The sequence below is a fragment of the Rhamphochromis longiceps genome, linkage group LG17 (assembly GCF_057381845.1).
Source record: "Rhamphochromis longiceps isolate RC_006_pf linkage group LG17, R_longiceps_female_GT1.1, whole genome shotgun sequence".
NCBI lineage: Eukaryota > Metazoa > Chordata > Actinopteri > Cichliformes > Cichlidae > Rhamphochromis > Rhamphochromis longiceps.
Genome location: NC_140573.1, coordinates 10,184,093 through 10,201,916, shown reverse-complemented (window position 1 = coordinate 10,201,916; position 17,824 = coordinate 10,184,093). Strand labels below are relative to the sequence as shown.

At 43.5% G+C, this 17,824-nt stretch overlaps 2 protein-coding genes across 2 annotated transcripts; both read right to left on the bottom strand.

Annotated features, from left to right (window-relative positions):
* Positions 1-440: 440 nt before the first annotated feature.
* LOC146649304 (E3 ubiquitin-protein ligase RNF14-like) lies at positions 441-8,378 on the bottom strand. Its single transcript, XM_085387574.1, has 8 exons — positions 8,334-8,378; positions 8,020-8,200; positions 7,430-7,560; positions 6,373-7,308; positions 3,796-3,874; positions 3,441-3,632; positions 3,065-3,237; positions 441-2,958 (listed from the first exon to the last, which is right to left on the bottom strand). Exons 1-8 carry the CDS (start codon positions 8,376-8,378, stop codon positions 2,839-2,841), a joined length of 1,857 nt encoding a protein of 618 aa, XP_085243700.1. The 3' UTR covers positions 441-2,838.
* Positions 8,379-10,346: 1,968 nt separating this feature from the next.
* LOC146649303 (uncharacterized) lies at positions 10,347-12,161 on the bottom strand. The gene is made up of 2 exons (XM_085386012.1): positions 11,802-12,161; positions 10,347-10,913 (listed from the first exon to the last, which is right to left on the bottom strand). Exons 1-2 carry the CDS (start codon positions 12,059-12,061, stop codon positions 10,643-10,645), a joined length of 531 nt encoding a protein of 176 aa, XP_085242138.1. The 5' UTR covers positions 12,062-12,161; the 3' UTR covers positions 10,347-10,642.
* Between the last annotated feature and the right edge of the window lie 5,663 nt (positions 12,162-17,824).

Sequence of the window (17,824 nt, the reverse complement as noted above, 5' to 3'; positions counted from 1 at the left end):
TCTGGATCCTTTGCTTTTAGTTAGCAATTAGCATTAGTAGCACATCCTGCGTCTGATGTGAAAGCACTTTTATGCTGCGCACTGTGACTCACAGCCATGGTTCCGGGTCAGCCCTGACGTTGTGTTAAACTAATCCTAAAGTAATAATGGTATTTCTAACCACTGACATACCACAACTTTATCCTTTCAACAGCTGCTGAAAGTAAGGGGACCTAACTGCTATCAGATATTTATATAGAGATTACCCTTCAAGGACACTAAACCAAGGCACAATGTACATTTCAATTCCTTTAATTTTAAATATGTTTATATTGTCTATCCTGTAAAATAGTCAGATGTGTATTCATATTAATGTACAGAATTCACCTGCTTGCTGCTACTACTGCACATTCACCCAATGTATGTATGTATATATATATATATATATATATATATATATAATGTTCTTCCTCTACACCCCCCCCCCAATTTTTTTGCACATGTCGAGGAGCGTGTCAGGCTACATTTCACTGTGTGTTATACTTGTATAACTATGCATGTGACAAATAAAGAACCTTGAACCTTGAACCTGCAGTTCAAAAAAGTGCCCCTCCGACAGCCAAACCCATCTGTTCTCTGATTGGATTGTTTAATTTGTGATTGACATGACATTGACCAATCAGCTTAAAGGAAGAAAAATAGGGTCAAAATTCGTACTTGTAACTTGCAGGGTTTTTTTTGGCTAAGTCCACACACAAATCTTTTTTACGCACGCACAAATCTTTTTTACAAGTACAAAACCAATTTACAAGTACAAAATATTTATGACCACATTTTGAGCCCATATATAACAGCTATTAGAACTGAAAATGATGCTTCTTGGATGGTCTGTGCCATCATGTGATGGATTTAGTAGACTGGCCTAATCACCATAAGCAAGGCCTACCAAATAATTGGCTACACATCCCTGTGTTTGTGCATCTGTCAATTAAAGTGACCACATCTTAGAAAATACATCAATTAAAAAAAATGAAACATTAACAGCTGAGTTATAAATAAATTAAGCAGATATCCAGCTGTCTTACATATAAAAGACTGGCTGCAGAGAGTAACATTTTTTGTAAATGTTAAGTTTGTTTTGCTTTGGGTTTTGTTTTTGTTTTTTAAGTTGGACATTTTTAATATCAGTGTCTGTGAGGACTGACTCACTTTTGGGACCAGCCTCAAGTGATCATTAGAGGAACTGCAGTTTTTGCCTTTTCATAGGTTACCCCCTGGTCCACTGTGGCGATCTACTTTCTAAAGGTCACCCTGAAACACTTGTGAAATTAAATATCGGGTTTGTTTAATTGTAAAATTGTGTTTGTGAAATACACAGTCAAGTGATTGTGTATTTCACATTTTAGGTACCAAGCAAAGCAAATCTGTGCAAATCTTGAGAGCAAAGTAAAAAATCTGTGTTTTTGACTTGAGAACCAGTATAAAGGAAAGTGTTTTGCCAACAAAACCCGCCAACACCTTTAGAAAATGCATCGCAGGTGTTTTCTTCAGTCAAATCTTGCAGTGAAAACCTATAAAAAATATATTGAGTATAGCCAAGAAGTCAATTTGACGGTTATTACTACCATTATCAGTTGCTTATGTTTTCTGTGAATTCATGCTTCTTTATCTAAGAATTCCTTCCAGCACACACTGTATGTGTCAGTGTAAATTTTCTAGAATTTCAAACTGATTTCCAATTTACTCAGTTTTATTTATATGGTACCCCTGCAACAGTCACTGCAAAGTATATTACACCATAAGTTAAAGATCCTACAGAGAAAATCCCAACAATCAGATGAACGCCCATGAGCATGCACTTGGCAACAGTGGGAAGGAGGGACTCGCTTTTGATAGTTCGGAAGAATAAGTCATCTGCTGTGACCAGTTGGGGTTGAGGGTGAGGTGATTGAGCCATGTTTCAAGATGTTCTAACTAAAGGATGAGCCTGCATTTTTGGAGCTACAGTGGTTCCAGTCTGGAGAGTTAGTAAATTTGTCTTTTTTTAATGAAGCATGTATTTTGTTTGTGCTAGCAGGAAAAATAAAGGTGTAACCGATACAATTAAAAAGTATTCTTGCATTCTGCAGTCCCCTTCTGTGGGTTATAAAGGCAAACTGCTGTTTAGACATTTATGAGGAAGTGATGAGGAAGCAGGATTTTTCCTGGACAGACAAGAAAATCAAACATGCTGGCGTCTTTGTTGCACTGTCATAACAGGGCAGTGGAGGAAGGGGAAAGAAGACACGTTCAGGATCTACCTGTAGGCTGCTGCTGGAATTGAAATGAAACATGCACGTCAAGGTCAGAAGCTTTACCTGTAGTTGTTGCAGCTGCATATATCTGTGGCAGTGTGAACCTGTCTTTTCCCTCAGAGTTCAAACGTTACAGTGATAATGACTGCACAGAGCATTTTTGTGCCATAACAGTACTTAACAGCAGCACACATCTAAAAGCAGAGGAATTCATCAGTCTGGGAAATACTTGCTCAGTTAATTTGGTTCATCAGGAGAAAAAGAAATTTGTGTTTTGAACTGTTGGTTTGAAAAAACAGGGTTCTGGCAAATGTGTCTGTTTTCTGACCACATAATTTGTCCATTAACTGAAAGAATAATTGATAATTGATTAGAACATACACCTTTAGTGTAAATGCTTCATTGCGGCCTAAGGCAAATAAAACAGCCAAAGAGGGCAATTTTTGTTAATTTACAGCACTTTGGGTTTTCTAAGGAACCAACGGTTTGGTTATTCCTTCCTGTCATTGTTGTTTTTGTTGCCCCCTGCTGATTATGAGACAGTATGTGGTGCTGATTCTTAGAATTAGTTGGAAGAACATTGACCCCCATAAAACTGTTCGGTTGTGTTTTCTGGAGTCAGTCTGTCCCACCAGAAAATCTTCTTACAGCGAGTGCACAACATCTGGTCACACCCTCCATCCTTCTGTAACGTAAAGCACAACACACGTATGAGCAAATTCAATCAGAAACTCTCTCTGAACTGCTCTGTGCTCGCAAGTTTGTACGAATGTGCTCAGGTGAGTGCAAACCTCTATTCTAGTGAAGCATTCAGGACAACTCTTGGTATTGTTGGCAATCCAGTTGTCGCTTAGTTTTTTTTCTGCAATGGACACCAGTAAATTGCAGCCATATCTATTTTCCAGCAGGCGCTTCCTCTCCCTGCTGCCACTGGCATAGTCCTCCCAGAGAGCCTTCACCCCCTCTAAGAGACACATAAAGGACACCAGCATCTACACTTGGACTAAACACACATGTGCATCGACTCAAAGCAATCATCCAGTTACCTCCTGTACTTTCAAACCTCCAAAGTCTCATTTGTGAAACAGTTTTACATTTACTGTGACTGGATGTTGTCATTTTCATTATTCTTTGAAACCTTTTTCTTGTGGTCACACAGCTGTGTACCTTGTGACTGTGGCAGGTCTATTATATATCTTTCAGCATATTTTTTCTTGGTCTCACACTTCCCCGTTCCATGGTATGTTTTTCTGCATATGACGCAGAAGGCAAAGCCGCACTCAGAGCAAAGTGCTGCCTTGCTGGATTTCTCCAAAATCACGGCAGAGCCGCAGGATGTTCGAGGGCAGTACGTCACATCTGCGAGACAAAAAGATGCCAAAAGAAATGAGATATTTATGAAAAAGAGCTAAAGATGTTCTTTTTACCAGGTCTAACCCAGAAATGTAATAAATAGATTCTGATCAGTCTATGAAAGCCTTCATCACACAATCAGTATAACAGCAACAGAAAGAAAACAGACCAGACATGCTGTCCAGAGTCTTCTGCAGCAGGAGACGGTCATAGCGGTCAAACAGCTTCTCCCCTACCAGACTCTGCACCTACAAACACAACAGAGATGAACAAGCAGAGACACAAAGTGAGACTGAGGTCAGCTGATCGAAATTCAAACACAGAGGTTTCATTTGAAACCTCTGTGTTTGAAACGCACAGTAAGGAAATGGTCAGCAGAGACTGAAGAGGCCCCGAGGGACTGTTTCCGTTCTACTGTGTGGGACAACCTCTGCAGCCCCCTGGAGGATGACCTCAACAGCATCACAGACTGCATTACAGATTACATGAACACCGTAGCCATCAAAAAGGTATGGTGTTTTTCTAACAACAAGCCATCGATAAATCCTGAAATTAAAGCTCTCCTCAAGGAGAAGAAGAGAGTCTTTAGATCTGGACACGAACAGGAGCTGAGAGTCGTCCAGAAGAAGCTGAAATGGAAGATAAGGCAAGGAAATGAAAACTACAGGAGGAAGATGGAAGAGCAGCTGCAACAGGACAACATCAGAGGGGTTTGGAACAGCCTGAAGACAATCTCAGGACAAAAACCAACCCCTCAGGCTGCAGGAGACTTGGGGTGGGTGAATGACCTAAATAATATTTTAATAGGTTTGATCAACCACCCACCCCTCCCACAGCATCGTCCCCCCCTGCTGCAATCTCCTTCAGGGACTGCCTCTCCTTCATCTCAGGACTTCACAACTCTCAGCTTCACGCCTCCCAGCTCCCAGTCATTACACCCACCCCCGGCTTCTGTGGACTCCAACATACACCACCCTCCCCCAAAATCCATTCTTTCTATCTCAGCACTTCAAGTGAGGAACGAGCTTCGCAAGATCAAGGTGCGGAAGGCTGCAGGTCCAGATGGCATCAGCTCCAGGCTCCTGAGATGCTGCGCAGATGAACTGTGTGGCATCCTAGGATATCTGCTCAACCTGAGCCTGTCACTGGGGAAAGTATCACAGCTGTGGAAGACATCCTGTGTGGTACCGGTACCAAAGACCTCCCATCCCAAGGACCTCAGCAGCTACAGGCCAGTACCCCTGACATCGCATCTGATGAAGAACCTCGAGAGGTTGGTTCTAAACCATCTGCGCCCCCTGGTGAGGTCTTCATTGGATCCGCTACAGTTTGCTTACCAGCCTGGCATTGGGGTGGAGGACGCCATCATCTACCTCCTGCACCGAGCTCTGACTCACCTGGAGAAGCCTGGAAGCACTGTTTAGCTGGAGCTATCGGGAGTGGACCAACACATGTCCCAGTGGATACTGGACTACCTCACAGGACGCCCACAGTATGTGAGGTCACAGGGCTGTGTCTCTGACACGCTGGTCTGCAGTATGGGGGCCCCACAGGGTGCCGTCACCGTCCTCTTCACCCTCTCCACACTACCACCTACAGAAGTTCTCTGACGACTCTGCCATAGTCGGCCTCATCACAGGTGAGGACGACTCAGAGTACAGACGGTGGACTCTGGACTTTGTAGACTGGTGTCAGCAGAGCCACCTGCTGATCAACGCCGGGAAAACCAAGGAATTGGTGGTGGACTTCCGGAGACGCAGACCCACCACACTGACACCGGTGAACATCCAGGGAGTGGACATTGAGATAGTGGACTCTTATAGGTACCTGGGTGTTCACCTGAATAATAAACTGGACTGGAGCCACAACGCTGATGCTCTTTACAGGAAAGGTCAGAGCAGACTCTACCTGCTGAGGCAGCTGAGGTCATTTGGAGTACAGGGAGCGCTTTTAAAGACTTTCTATGACTCTGTGGTGGCATCCGTCATTTTTTACAGTGTTGTATGTTGGAGCAGCAGTTTATCGGCAGCTGAGAGGAAGAGGTTGGATAAACTCATCAGGAAGGCCAGCTCTGTTCTGGGATGCACCCAGGACCAAGTGCAGGTGGTGGGAGACAGAAGGACTCTGGCCAAAATAACATCTCTGATGGACAGAGTCTCCCACTCCATGCATGTTGCTGAACTGCAGAGCTCCTTCAGTGACAGACTGCTGCATCCTAGATGCATGAAGGAGCATTTCCGCAGGTCCTTCCTCCCTGCAGCTGTCAGACTGTACAATCAGAACTGCTCCCAACAAACATAGATGTTTACATCTGCGCTGTAACTGCAATAAGTTAATCAACCGATTCACACTGCAACCTGGTTTGCCTCTTATCTGTAGTTATTTTTATTTAATTTAATAACTGTACAGTACTCTGTTTATAGTAACCATTGTCCTTAATGTAAATATGTAAGAAATATTGTGTATGTTTCTGTTCTGTGTACTGTTTGTTTGTATATGGGTCTTTCTGGCTGCTGTTAAAACCAAATTTCCCCGTGTGAGACAATTAAAGGATTATTCTATTCTATTCTATTCTATTTGACAAGAAAGGACAGTCATCAGTTCTCCTTGTCTCCTCTGTCCTTGATCCTTCTACCTGTAGCTATTTTTAACAGCTTTTAAAATGTGTTTTGATATTAGATGAAAGGACCAAACACTACAGTTGTTGAAACCATTCTGCAGGTTGAAGGCTGCGTGTAGCTTCTACCTGTGCAGGTGTAGGGGCACCAGCGCAGTCTGCCTGAGGACAGGTGACACCCCGGACGTTCCCCTCTGTGATCTGAACCGTACAGAACTCGCAGAGACAGGCCCGGCAGAAGACGTGGCCACACGGTGACAGCTTCACGCACTCGGACCCGAGCCGGCCCATAAAACAAACCCCGCAGTCAAAGAAAGTGGTGGCAAACACTTTGTGTTTCTGGGCCGCATCATAGATAAAAATGTGGGACAGCAGAGTCTGTGATGGAGATAAAAAGAGACCAGAGAGGGTTTGCTCTTCACTCTGAGGAGAATCTGTGGGCTGGACCGGCAGAGAAGCAGCTCCAAGTTCACTTGGATCTAACGTGCCTGAGGAGGTAGAGGGAAGCAGCGATGAGAGAGAAGCATCTCCTTCATTTAAGAAATCTTCCCGGACACTTTGATGATGCTTGGATTTCTCTGCAGATGAAGAAAGATCATCCTGGAGATCAACATTAAACTCTGAGGCTTGGAGGATTGTCACATCTGGAGTGTGTGTGGTTTGGTTTTGGAGTGCAGGCTCTGGAGAAAGAGCTCTTTGATAATCTGAGGTTAGATCACTCTGGCTCTGGTGAGAGTTCAGATCATTCTGGTCATGCTTGCAGGAGTCTAAAGCCGAAGCTCCCTGAGAGTCTGCGCTGCTCCCGTCTGAAGGATTCTCCTGAACTTCCGAGGATGGTACAGAGAACTCTGGCTCTGAATTGTTCTTTGGTTCTGAGAGTTCAGCATTTTGTTGGTCCTGGTTATAATGCAGGGTGCTGCGTTCATCAGGAGGAAGATCCAGCTTACTGTGGATGTTCAGGAACCTCAGAGCGTCTTCTCTGAGAAACTGCACCCAGGAGAAGAGCACCACAGCTCCCCCAGTGGCCTCATAGAGATCAGCGAGATGAGCACGCAGTGCAGCCAACTGTGGAGGGAGAGGGAGAATAGATTGTTGTCATCTTTACTGAGCCTCTACAATGTCCTGTGAACCTCTCACACACTGGCAGGCTGAACATGTGACCAACAATGACTTGACTGCTGATTACCTGTGTGTGAGTCAGCCAGCTGCAGGTGAGGCTGAAGGAGGGAGGGGAGGAGGAAGGGTAGTCTTCAGGAAGCCCAAAGTTCAAAAGCAGCGGTGGAAGGAAGGAAATATCATACTGACGCAGACTTTCACCTTAGAAAGAAAAATACGAGCTCATCAGATGAACTAATCTCTTTCTGTAATGTTTGTTTATTTGTTTTTAAATAATTTGGGTGTATTCGACAGAAAATATTTGATATATTCTGTCACATGAACTCAAATAGCAAAAGCTATAAATGATGCTTGATGACATTAAGCTGTTCAAAGGTATATTTAATATAGATATATTTAATTCATACATCATACTTCCCATTTAAGGCCAACAAAAACATGCTCATTACATTGTTACGGGCTCGCCTAATGCAGAACAAGTGTTTAACTCATTTTACATCATTGGCTACATAAAACCCATTTTTATCTTAAGTAGATGATTAGGGCTGTACCAGTAAAGGTGCTTCCTAATATTCCAAACCAACATTTTCCAAAAACATCAGATCGGACCTTTTCGGTCCAACAGGGGCGTGTTTGACAACCCCGGCGCCTCTGATTTACCCTCTCTGAGAGCCACGCTGAAGCCGACAGGAAGCTCGACACATACTCGGATTTCTCCGGCAGACTTCGACTCGTCCCGAACAAACTCGTCCGCATCGAAAATACTCTGGAGAGCGAGCAGCTCGTCTTCCTGCTCCTCCAAGTCCTCAGTCTGTTGTGGCTTTATGCAGTGTTGCTCCAACTGCCCGTGTAGCGTGGGTTGTGGTCAACAATAACTTTAGACCAAGCACAGAGGACTGAGACGAGGCTATGGTGGAGGTCCAGACTTTTACTCCATAAGCTCAGAACACATACAATAACACAGTACCACCTACTGGTGGGAGGTAGTAATAGCTGCTGCTTATTACAATATACCACATCCCTCTTTTCCGAGATAAAGATACTACCTCTTAACTCCAATATTTTGTAACATAAATGCACCTTTTAAATCGTAGGAACATTAACAATATTATATTCTTGAGACATTAAGTAAAGCACACCTCAGATTGCTTGTCACTTGAGCAATGCAAATACACATCAGTGTAGTGTTTTGAAACAGATGAACACATGACAGATTAGATAAGACATGTCAAAATGAACATATGAAACATGACATATTTTCTCTCTTTTCCAACAAGACAGTTATCTAGCTTGTACAGAACAACTCAGGTACAGGATAGAGTGACTTTAAGTTTCCCAATCACTAACGGTGTGTTCACACCGAACGCGATGGACGCGAATAGAGCGTCAGGTTTACATGTAAAGTCAATGGAAAGGCGCGATGACGCGCGATTGCGGGTCCCGCGAAAATTCGGAAGCAGATTTGCGTCGCGAAAACGCCAAAACGCGTGAAACGCGCGTCAGTGTAGCGCGTCTGGCGCGTTTGACTCGCGAATAAAACCACGCGCGTGAGTTTTTGTGTTGCATTTTGTGCATACGCGCGTTTCGCGTCTACCGCTCGAGTTGGAAAAATCTGAACTCCAGCGTCAAATCGCGCCGCGACAACCAATCAGGAGCCTGGTGACGTGGCTGTTACCTAGGTCAAAGGGGCAGATCCAGCCAAAGCCTTTCATACTTCAATGGAGGGGAAGGCTAATCAATGCGGTAGCAAACAACTCGGAGCTGTACAACACCAGCTGCTTTCAGTACCGAGACAGGAATAAAAAGGACCGAGCTTGGAGGAAGATATGTGAAGAGATCGGGCAACCTGGTAAGTTCATTCATTTCTCTTTTGAAAGTTTTCACTGACCCGGGGAAGCCGCACAAAAGCTAGCAAGCCACCACTATTTTCCCACTGACGTACAAATACCGTTCTGCTTTTATGCATGTTATCATTTAGGAATATATTTTATTGTTTATTAATAAACAGCACACAGTGGTCCCGCTGTTCATCCGTCACTGCTTTGCTTTTTCGCTGATTTTTTATTGCACAGTACAGCATTGCATTCTGCAGCCTGATTGACAAATCTCCTGCGCTTGCCAAATTTATCACGTTTGGTTTTGATAACCATCGCGTCCAATAGAAAAAACAGCACAAAAACACCCATAACTATGAGCCTCATTCGGAAATAGACACCTGCACCGTGAGGGAAAAAGGCGCACGAAAGTGGCGGGCAGATGAAGACAAACCGCGGCATAATAATACTTTTACGTTTTGCAATCTACAAAGGTTTGCACTTTGAGAATCAATTGTGAGAACTGTGACCAGGGGCTAGTTATTCTGAGAACCCCTGCAATAAATGAGGGACCACTGTCTACGATTATTATATCCAACCTGTTAACATTTAATACTGTATTGATAGAACCAACTGATTCTGCAGCAGAGCATCCCCAGTCCCTGAGCTCCTGCTGCTGCACCCACAGATATGTACAGCAAGCACTGATACCTTTTTAGTCGGTGGGATTCCCTTGTGATCACCTTTACTAAATATCTACAACCAATCTGATTATATCCTGTTATTGTTTTTTTTTTTTTTCAATGTTGAAATTAAAATCTAGTAGCAGCCTTCTCATTTCTTTGTGTTTTGTGCTGTTTTACAGGCCCACAGAGGAGGACGGCTCCGAGGCAGATGAGGGACGGGTCCCAGGACGGTCCATCGGCGGTGGAGCTGGCCATCCTGGAGTCCCTGAAGAGGCCACACCAGTCTCCAATGGAGCATTTCCTCCTCAGCCTTGTTCCTGCTCTGGAGAGCAGCTGGTCCTTTTTATTCCTGTCTCTCTGTAAATTCTTATATTTTATATATTTATGTTTAATGTTTTTCTGTTTGAGACTTTTAATATTATTTCAAATAAATGTTTATAATGACTAATGTCTCAGTTCTACTACACAGCAAATGTTGGCACACAACTTGACACATGTAGAATTTATTTCATATTATACTAATGACAAAATATACTGATACAGTGGGATGCAGAAGTTTGGGCAACCTTGTTAATAGACATTATTTTCCTGTATAAATCGTTGGTTGTTACAATAAAAAATGTCAGTTAAATATCATACAGGAGACACACACAGTGATATTTGAGAAGTGAAAAGAAGTTTACTGGATTTACAGAAAGTGTGCAATAATTGTTTAAACAAAATCAAGCAGGTGCATCAATTTGGGCACCACAAAAAAGAAATGAAATAAATATTTAGTGTATATCAATGTGTGTGTCTCCTATATGATATATGGGGTGCCTTTGTCTGGATGTGCTTCCCATCCAGAGCTGCACAGCACAGAGGAAAGTTCCAGCGCTCCTGGAATCCCTCTGTGATGGACCGCCAGTCTCCAGGTGAAGGCACAGCCATGAAGTCGTCCACTAGACAGTCCCAGATGGACGTCGCTGCCTGGGGGGTGATCTGGCTCACCGTGGACACACCGACTCTGAAACTGAACGCGATGGTCTTGAAGGAGTCCCCGGTGACAAGGAACCTGGACAAAATTGTTCAAAATCAGTATTATGTGTACTGCAGTTACAAAATACATTATTCAAATTCCAAAATACTTTTGTGATGTCAGATTTAAATCACAAAACATGAATCTTACATAAAACCTTTTGTAATTATAAGGATAATTACAAAATGTATATTAGATAATATCTAAAACAGTTGTGTTTTGTTTTAACTTTAACATATCATAATTTGATTGGTAGCAACTTTCACAACTACAGTGAGCCAATCACTCATAATTCCTAAACATGTCAATCAGGTAGGAATGAAGTGAGACATTAATAGAAATAAAGAGTTGTATGTTGACATGTAGCCCTTTCCTTGCTTAAATCATTAATATTTTTGAAAAATTAATCTGTGATAAGACAGCTTATCAAGATAGAACCATGTAACTAGAGATGAACCAAACTGTTCACAGTTTTATCTAACTCTGTTTTAATAAAGGCTGTGACCCCTGCTATAGAGTCTGACAGCTGCAGGGATTATATACAAATATTCAACTATCCCAGAATTAAACCAGGTCTAAATAAAAAGGAGTGAGTATCACTACAAAGGTTAACTCAGTGGTGCTAATGCTACAGTTTGATATCAGCAAACACCGAGCGCATACATTGATGTGACACCACAGCCATGCTATCATGCAAACACTGATAACAGCATAAATCGAATTAAATCGGGACTTGATGAGACCTTCTGAGTATCACTAGAAATATTATAAAGAGTCGTCTCTGTACCACAGTTTGCTTTCAGTAAACACCGACAGCATTCACTGTTAGCATAGCACATCCATGTTAGCAGTGTATAACTGGATGGATTAGCATATTAGCACAGATATCAATAAAGGACTACCGTATTAAATAGTTTTACTAACCTCAGGCAGACGGACAGGCGCTCTGCAGGTGGGATTGAGCGTCTGTAGTTGGTGTCTAGGCGGGCAATGCTGGGACCGACGAGGGAAAGCAGGTCCTCAAACTGGCCGACGGTGATAGCGCTGGAATCGGCCGTCATCCAGGCGCAGCTCCTGGAGCAAGTGGTGAAACTCACCAAACTGCTCATGCCTCTGGAGGACCTGATGGACCCAGGTACGGCGAGGACGTCTTTTACGCTGCTGCTCTGCTCTCCACAGTACATAGAGAAGGGAGACTCTCTCTTCAAGTGCTAGCTCGATAGCTGCCATCTTGCAAAGATACCGGTCTGGCACAACTCCCTCCCACATTCCTCCCACATTTCCGGTTCACGCGCGTCAAAATATCATATTTTGACGCGCGGTGGATTTTTCTTGGACACGCGTTGAGACGCGAATGTACACGCGTCAAATTAGGGGCGTTTGGGGCGTTTTATTCGCGTCCATCGCGTTCGGTGTGAACACACCGTTAGTCTCTATACCTGGCCGGGCGTATTATTGCTCGGCCACTGCGTGTGTAACATGTGGGTGTGTTGTCCATACTTGCAGGACTAGAGTTTTGTGGGGTGTCATTTGCTGGTGGCTCCACTGGCTCTTGGGTGTGAACGGACAGTTCATCTGGGTCCATGGGTGTGTCCTTGAACAGACTTGGGTGTATTTTCCTCAGATGTCTCCTGTTCCTCCTGAGCACTTTACCATCTGGTGTTTGCACAGTGTAGGAGCGTGGTTCCTCTCGCCGATGAGTTACAACAGCTGGCTCCCAACCGCGCCTTGTTTGCATGTGCACAGTCTCGCCTGGGGTCAGAACAGGCAATGGTCTTGCGTGCTGATCATAGTGGCGTTTCCGCTTTGATTGCAACCCGCGCACTTTGTCGTGAATGTTCTGTGGGGTTGACTGCCTCAACACAGCACTGGTGCATGGCAGGGTGCTGCGGAGAACCCGTCCCATCAACATTTGTGCAGGTGACACACTAAGTCCTGTGACTGGAGTGTTCCTCAAAGACAACAGCACTAGATGTGGGTCTGTTCCAGTCCGTGCGGCTTTCTTAAGTGCATGTTTGACAGTCTTTATGGCTCGCTCCGCCATGCCATTCGAAGAAGGAAAGCCGGGACTGGAGAAAGTTAGCTTTATCTCCCAGGATGCTGCAAACAATCAATAAAATCTCAACACTGGAGCTTGTGTGAGCGTCGACTTGAGCGTCTGTAACGCTACTGTGTGATGTGGCTGCCACTGCCACACGGTGTCCTTCTTGAGTAGCTGTCTCAAAGGTGCTGTGAGCGATGCTTCATTTTGGATGTACTGTGCCAAAAACTTCGTCATTCCCAGCAGACGCTGAAGGCTTTGTTTGTCTTCTGGAGTCGGCATGTCGACAATAGCTTTGATCTTTGAAACATCTGCTTTCTGCCCTGCTGCCGTGATGATATGGCCCATGTATTTCACTGTGTCAACTTTGAACTGAATTTTGTCCTTGTTAAACTTCACATTAGCTGCTCTTGCTTTCTCCATGACCTTCTGCAGGATTTCATCGTGTTCGTGCTCTGATGTAGCTGCAATTATCATATCATCTGCAATGATAAATACACCAGGAATGTTGCCGAAAGTCTCACAATTCTTTTGTTGAAAGACCTCGCTGGCTGATTTGATCCCGAATGGGAGTCGGAGGAAGCGATATCGGCCCCAAGGTGTATTGAAGGTACAGAGCTTTGATGACGGCTCGTCCAGCTTGATCTGCCAGTATCCATCTTTTTCATCCAATATGGTGAAGATGGATTTTCCTGCTAGCTTGCTGCGAACGTCCTCGTGTGTGGGAATGGAGTAGTGCTGGCGTTTAACTGCTTGGTTCAGATCACAAGGGTCCAAGCACACCCTTAGTGTTCCGTTCTTCTTCTGTGTGGCGACAAGACTGTTGACCCAATCTGTAGGCTCATTGACAGGCATTATGACATCTCTGTTTTGTAAGTCCTGTAGCGTCTTCTTCAGCGCATCCATTATGGAGAGTGGCACGTTCCTGCATGCGTGAATCACAGGTGTTGCATTTGGGTCAATATGTATGTGGTGAAGTCCAGGGAACTCACCTAAGCCTGTGAACACATCAGCGTACATCTCCACAAGTTCTTCCGAGGTAGAAGGTGGTTTAGCTGATTTCGGTACAGAGGATGTCATGGCAAGGGTCTCAACTCGTTGCACCAGATGGAGCTCTTCACAAGCTTGTCCACCTAGGATCGGTTTATCTGCATGGCTTGATACAAGAAAGTCAAACACAGCCTTGTGCTTCCGTGCTTCACACTCAAGAGACACCACACCATCTGCACGTATGCGGGCTCCACCAAAAGCTATGAGTACAGTCTTTGTGGGCTGTAACCGAGGCATATCTGGTAACTCGTCATAAACTGATCTGGGGAGCACATTTGCGTCCGCACCTGTGTCTGGCTTGAAGGTGAGTGGTACGTCTCCGATTGTCACACTTTCATGCCATTTGCCAGTCTTGTGCTTGTCGCTGGATACCATGCCGATGTATAGTGAATCGCCATCAGTTTCAATGTTGTTAATAGTTTTTGTTTTCTTGAAGTGTCTACTCTTCTCTGCGCTAGCTCTGCACACTTTTGAGAAGTGGTTATTTTTCCCACACTTGTGACATGTTGCCCCATAGGCTGGACACTGTCGGAATGCGTGTTTGTTGCCGCATTTGTGACAAACTGTTTGTTTGTCGTTGCTCAGTTTGTTTTTACTGTGTCCTGATTTAATGTATCCTGGCATTTTTCTTAATGCGTCCACTGACGTGTCTTGGGCTGCAGTTATTGACTGCATGGCCTGAATCTGTGACTTGGCCACTTCTGCTGATCTGCATATTTCTATCGTCTTGCGCAGTGTGAGGTCGTTGTCACGAAGCAATCTCTCTTTTAGTCTTGCGTCACTTATGCTGAACACCAATTTATCCCTGATCATGTCGTCCTCATTGATCCCAAATTCACAACTTTTACTTCTCTGACGGAGTTCCGTGACATATCTGTCCACTGTTATATCCGCCGACATTGGGTATGACCAGAACTTGTGGCGTTCAAAAACAACGTTCTTTCGTGGACTACAGTATTCCTTAAACGTTTTCAAAATGTCCGCCATTGTCAGTGCGTCTCCGGTCGGGGTCACTGTGAGCGTGTTGTACACTTCAAGCGCTTCTTCGCCGATAGTGTGGAGAAGAATGGCTATTTTAACCTTTTCATCCTTCTCCAACGCACCCGTAGCAGTCATATACAGTCCGAATCTTTGTTCCCATCTGCGCCAGGTCTCAGATAAATTGCCTGTGAGCAGAGGAGGAGCCAGACATTTGAAACACCCGGGGCTTAGCCCTAAAGGGTAGTATGCATGTGGGATTTTTTTTTTTTTTTTTTTTGAGGGGGGGGGGACTTAACCAAGACATAACCACAATCAGAACTAGATGATAGTAGCACTAAAAATCATCATAGACCTGCACTACACTTATTTATTTAATTCTACCAAAGTACAATATTTAGATTGAGAAAAGTTTATATAATTATTTAGCCTTGTTGTGCAAACAAGCCTGCATAACTTAATAAATATAGAATTTGAAAAATAGCAAACCTAAAAAGAAACACTAGGTACGAGATACATGAGTACCTATGATACGGTGATACTTTTAGTAAGCAACCATTTGACTAACATGTGTGTCTCACCTGCTCTTGTTCATCTCTGTTCTGTCCTCATTCTCCATCTCAATCTCTGCTCCTCTCTCTCTCTTTGTGCTGACAATCATCAAATATACAGTTGAAACCAGATATTTACAAACTCTTCAGATCAAAACAAACACTTTTTTAATTGTAACATCAAATCAGACTAAATGTTTATTTTTTTAGATTGATAAATATAAAAACATATTTGTTAACTTTAAGAGTAAAGAGAGAAACTGTCTGTGTTTTTTAATTGCAAATGGCACCAAATTGTATTCAAACTGAGCCACACTTATGGAGCTCCACAGTTCTTTTCCTGGTGTTTTGGTTGACATCTCTTGATTTTCCCATGTCACAGAAACAGGCTTTGTGTTTTGCCTTATATGCATCCACAGCTGTGCCACCAATTTACTCACATGGACTCTACTAACCTATCAGAAGCTTCTTCAGCTCAGAATGGAATCCTCTGGAGTTTTCTTATTAATTAACAATAAACTTAGTGTATATGTACTCCTAAATTTAATGAAAGTGATAAAAAATAGACAGCTCTGTCTCTCTTTATTCTGACATTTAACTAATTCAAAATATATTTCAATATTTATCTAAAACAAAAGTTTACTCTAAATTGATGTTGTACAGTAAAAATGTTTTATGTTTTCTCCCTAAAGTGTATGTAAATATCTGGTTACAAATGTGAATATCCTGCTGTGTACTGAAATCCCTCTTGTTTTGCATAGAAATATACTGAACAACATACAAAGCATAATATATAAAATAACATTTACCTGAGTTTTTTCTTTGAAAGAACCCTCTAATGTCCATTCTTATATTTCAGTACATAACTGAAACCGAATTAGTCGGGGAGGGTAAGAACTGAAAATATGAAATAAACACACGTAAGCTAAGACTCTAAAAAATAGCATTTGTTCGGCTTTTCATTTCGCCATTTGTTGATTCACTTGAAGAGCAAGTAAAATAATATTGGTCAAGTGATCAGTTTCATATCAATCTTTCGTGATTCATATTTACATTATTTGTACGGTACGAATGATTTGCTTTGGTACCTGGTCAAACTTAAGCTCTCCTTAGTATGGCTGGCTCCGTCTCTCCAACAGCGCACTCACGGGCAGCAGCTCCCCCCGCCCCCTCGCTCAGTCGCTTAGTGCCTGAGCTTGGATCATACCAATATCAGGGGGGGATTCACGCACAGTCGTAAATTCCCACAGTGTGCACTATGTGCTTCGAATATTGTGTGTACTTTTTGTTTTATACAGTTGTCAGCCAGGCATCTAACTATGAAAAAATTACACTCCAAAATACCCCGGGCTTCTGACAAAACAACCCGGGCTTAAGCCACCGCCCCTGCCTGTGAGCAGTAGCGGTGATGGTGGCTTGAATTGCTCCATGCCGTTAGCAATGGCTACTGTTAGCTAATCTACGGCTAGCTTACTCACGTCGCGGTCCCTGTTCACACGGTCTTGCCGACTTCTGACACCATGTTGTGGCTTTATGCAGTGTTGCTCCAACTGCCCGTGTAGCGTGGGTTGTGGTCAACAATAACTTTAGACCAAGCACAGAGGACTGAGACGAGGCTATGGTGGAGGTCCAGACTTTTACTCCATAAGCTCAGAACACATACAATAACACAGTACCACCTACTGGTGGGAGGTAGTAATAGCTGCTGCTTATTACAATATACCACACAGTCATCCCTCCACTTCCTCCTCGGTCTGATTTTGTGAGAAGCCTTCCTTCTGTGGCTTCTTGCTTGACTCTGGGTCACACCAGCTGTTCCTGGTCCTTGTTTGTCCGTCCCTCTGACTCATCAGCGTATGATGTAAGAAGCAAAGTACAGGCAGCAACCTCAGCCTACTGTAACCCTGCTGCTAATGCAAACCAGTCTAACAGGCCAATCAGCATGTTTGTTTGTTTTTTAGTACTAATACTCCTTAATAGTCCATTTTGCACTTTTATTTGCAATCCATGTCTCTAAGAACCCAACAATACAGTACACTATTAAACTCCTCTCTCCTTTAATTTACTGAAACACATTACAGAAGAATACTCCCTGCTCCTCTGTGAACGTTTCTCCTTTAAGTTCCTCACAAAGTGATCTAAGAGTGCTTTGTTAAATTAGCTAAGTCAATATTAGACATAATGAAACAGAAATTTTAATATCCATCAGTTGTGGCTCTAATTTTCCATCACATTGACTTGGCTTTGGCTCTAGAACTTTTTCTCTGCCTTGCTCAACAGCTTTAGTTCTCTCTGGGATTCGAACTGGACACTCTGGGGGCTTTTTT

Excerpts from the sequence above, each read along its gene's own strand:
- LOC146649304 (XM_085387574.1), bottom strand. The coding sequence starts at position 8,378 with ATGTGGTATATTGTAATAAGCAGCAGCTATTACTACCTCCCACCA. Across the intron at positions 8,201-8,333 it reads GCTATTACTACCTCCCACCA|TTGGAGCAACACTGCATAAA; the intron begins GTAGGTGGTACT and ends CTACACGGGCAG. Across the intron at positions 3,875-6,372 it reads GTGCCCCTACACCTGCACAG|GTGCAGAGTCTGGTAGGGGA; the intron begins GTAGAAGCTACA and ends TTGTGTTTGTAG.
- LOC146649303 (XM_085386012.1), bottom strand. The coding sequence starts at position 12,061 with ATGTACTGTGGAGAGCAGAGCAGCAGCGTAAAAGACGTCCTCGCCGTA. Across the intron at positions 10,914-11,801 it reads CGCCTGTCCGTCTGCCTGAG|GTTCCTTGTCACCGGGGACT; the intron begins GTTAGTAAAACT and ends AATTTTGTCCAG.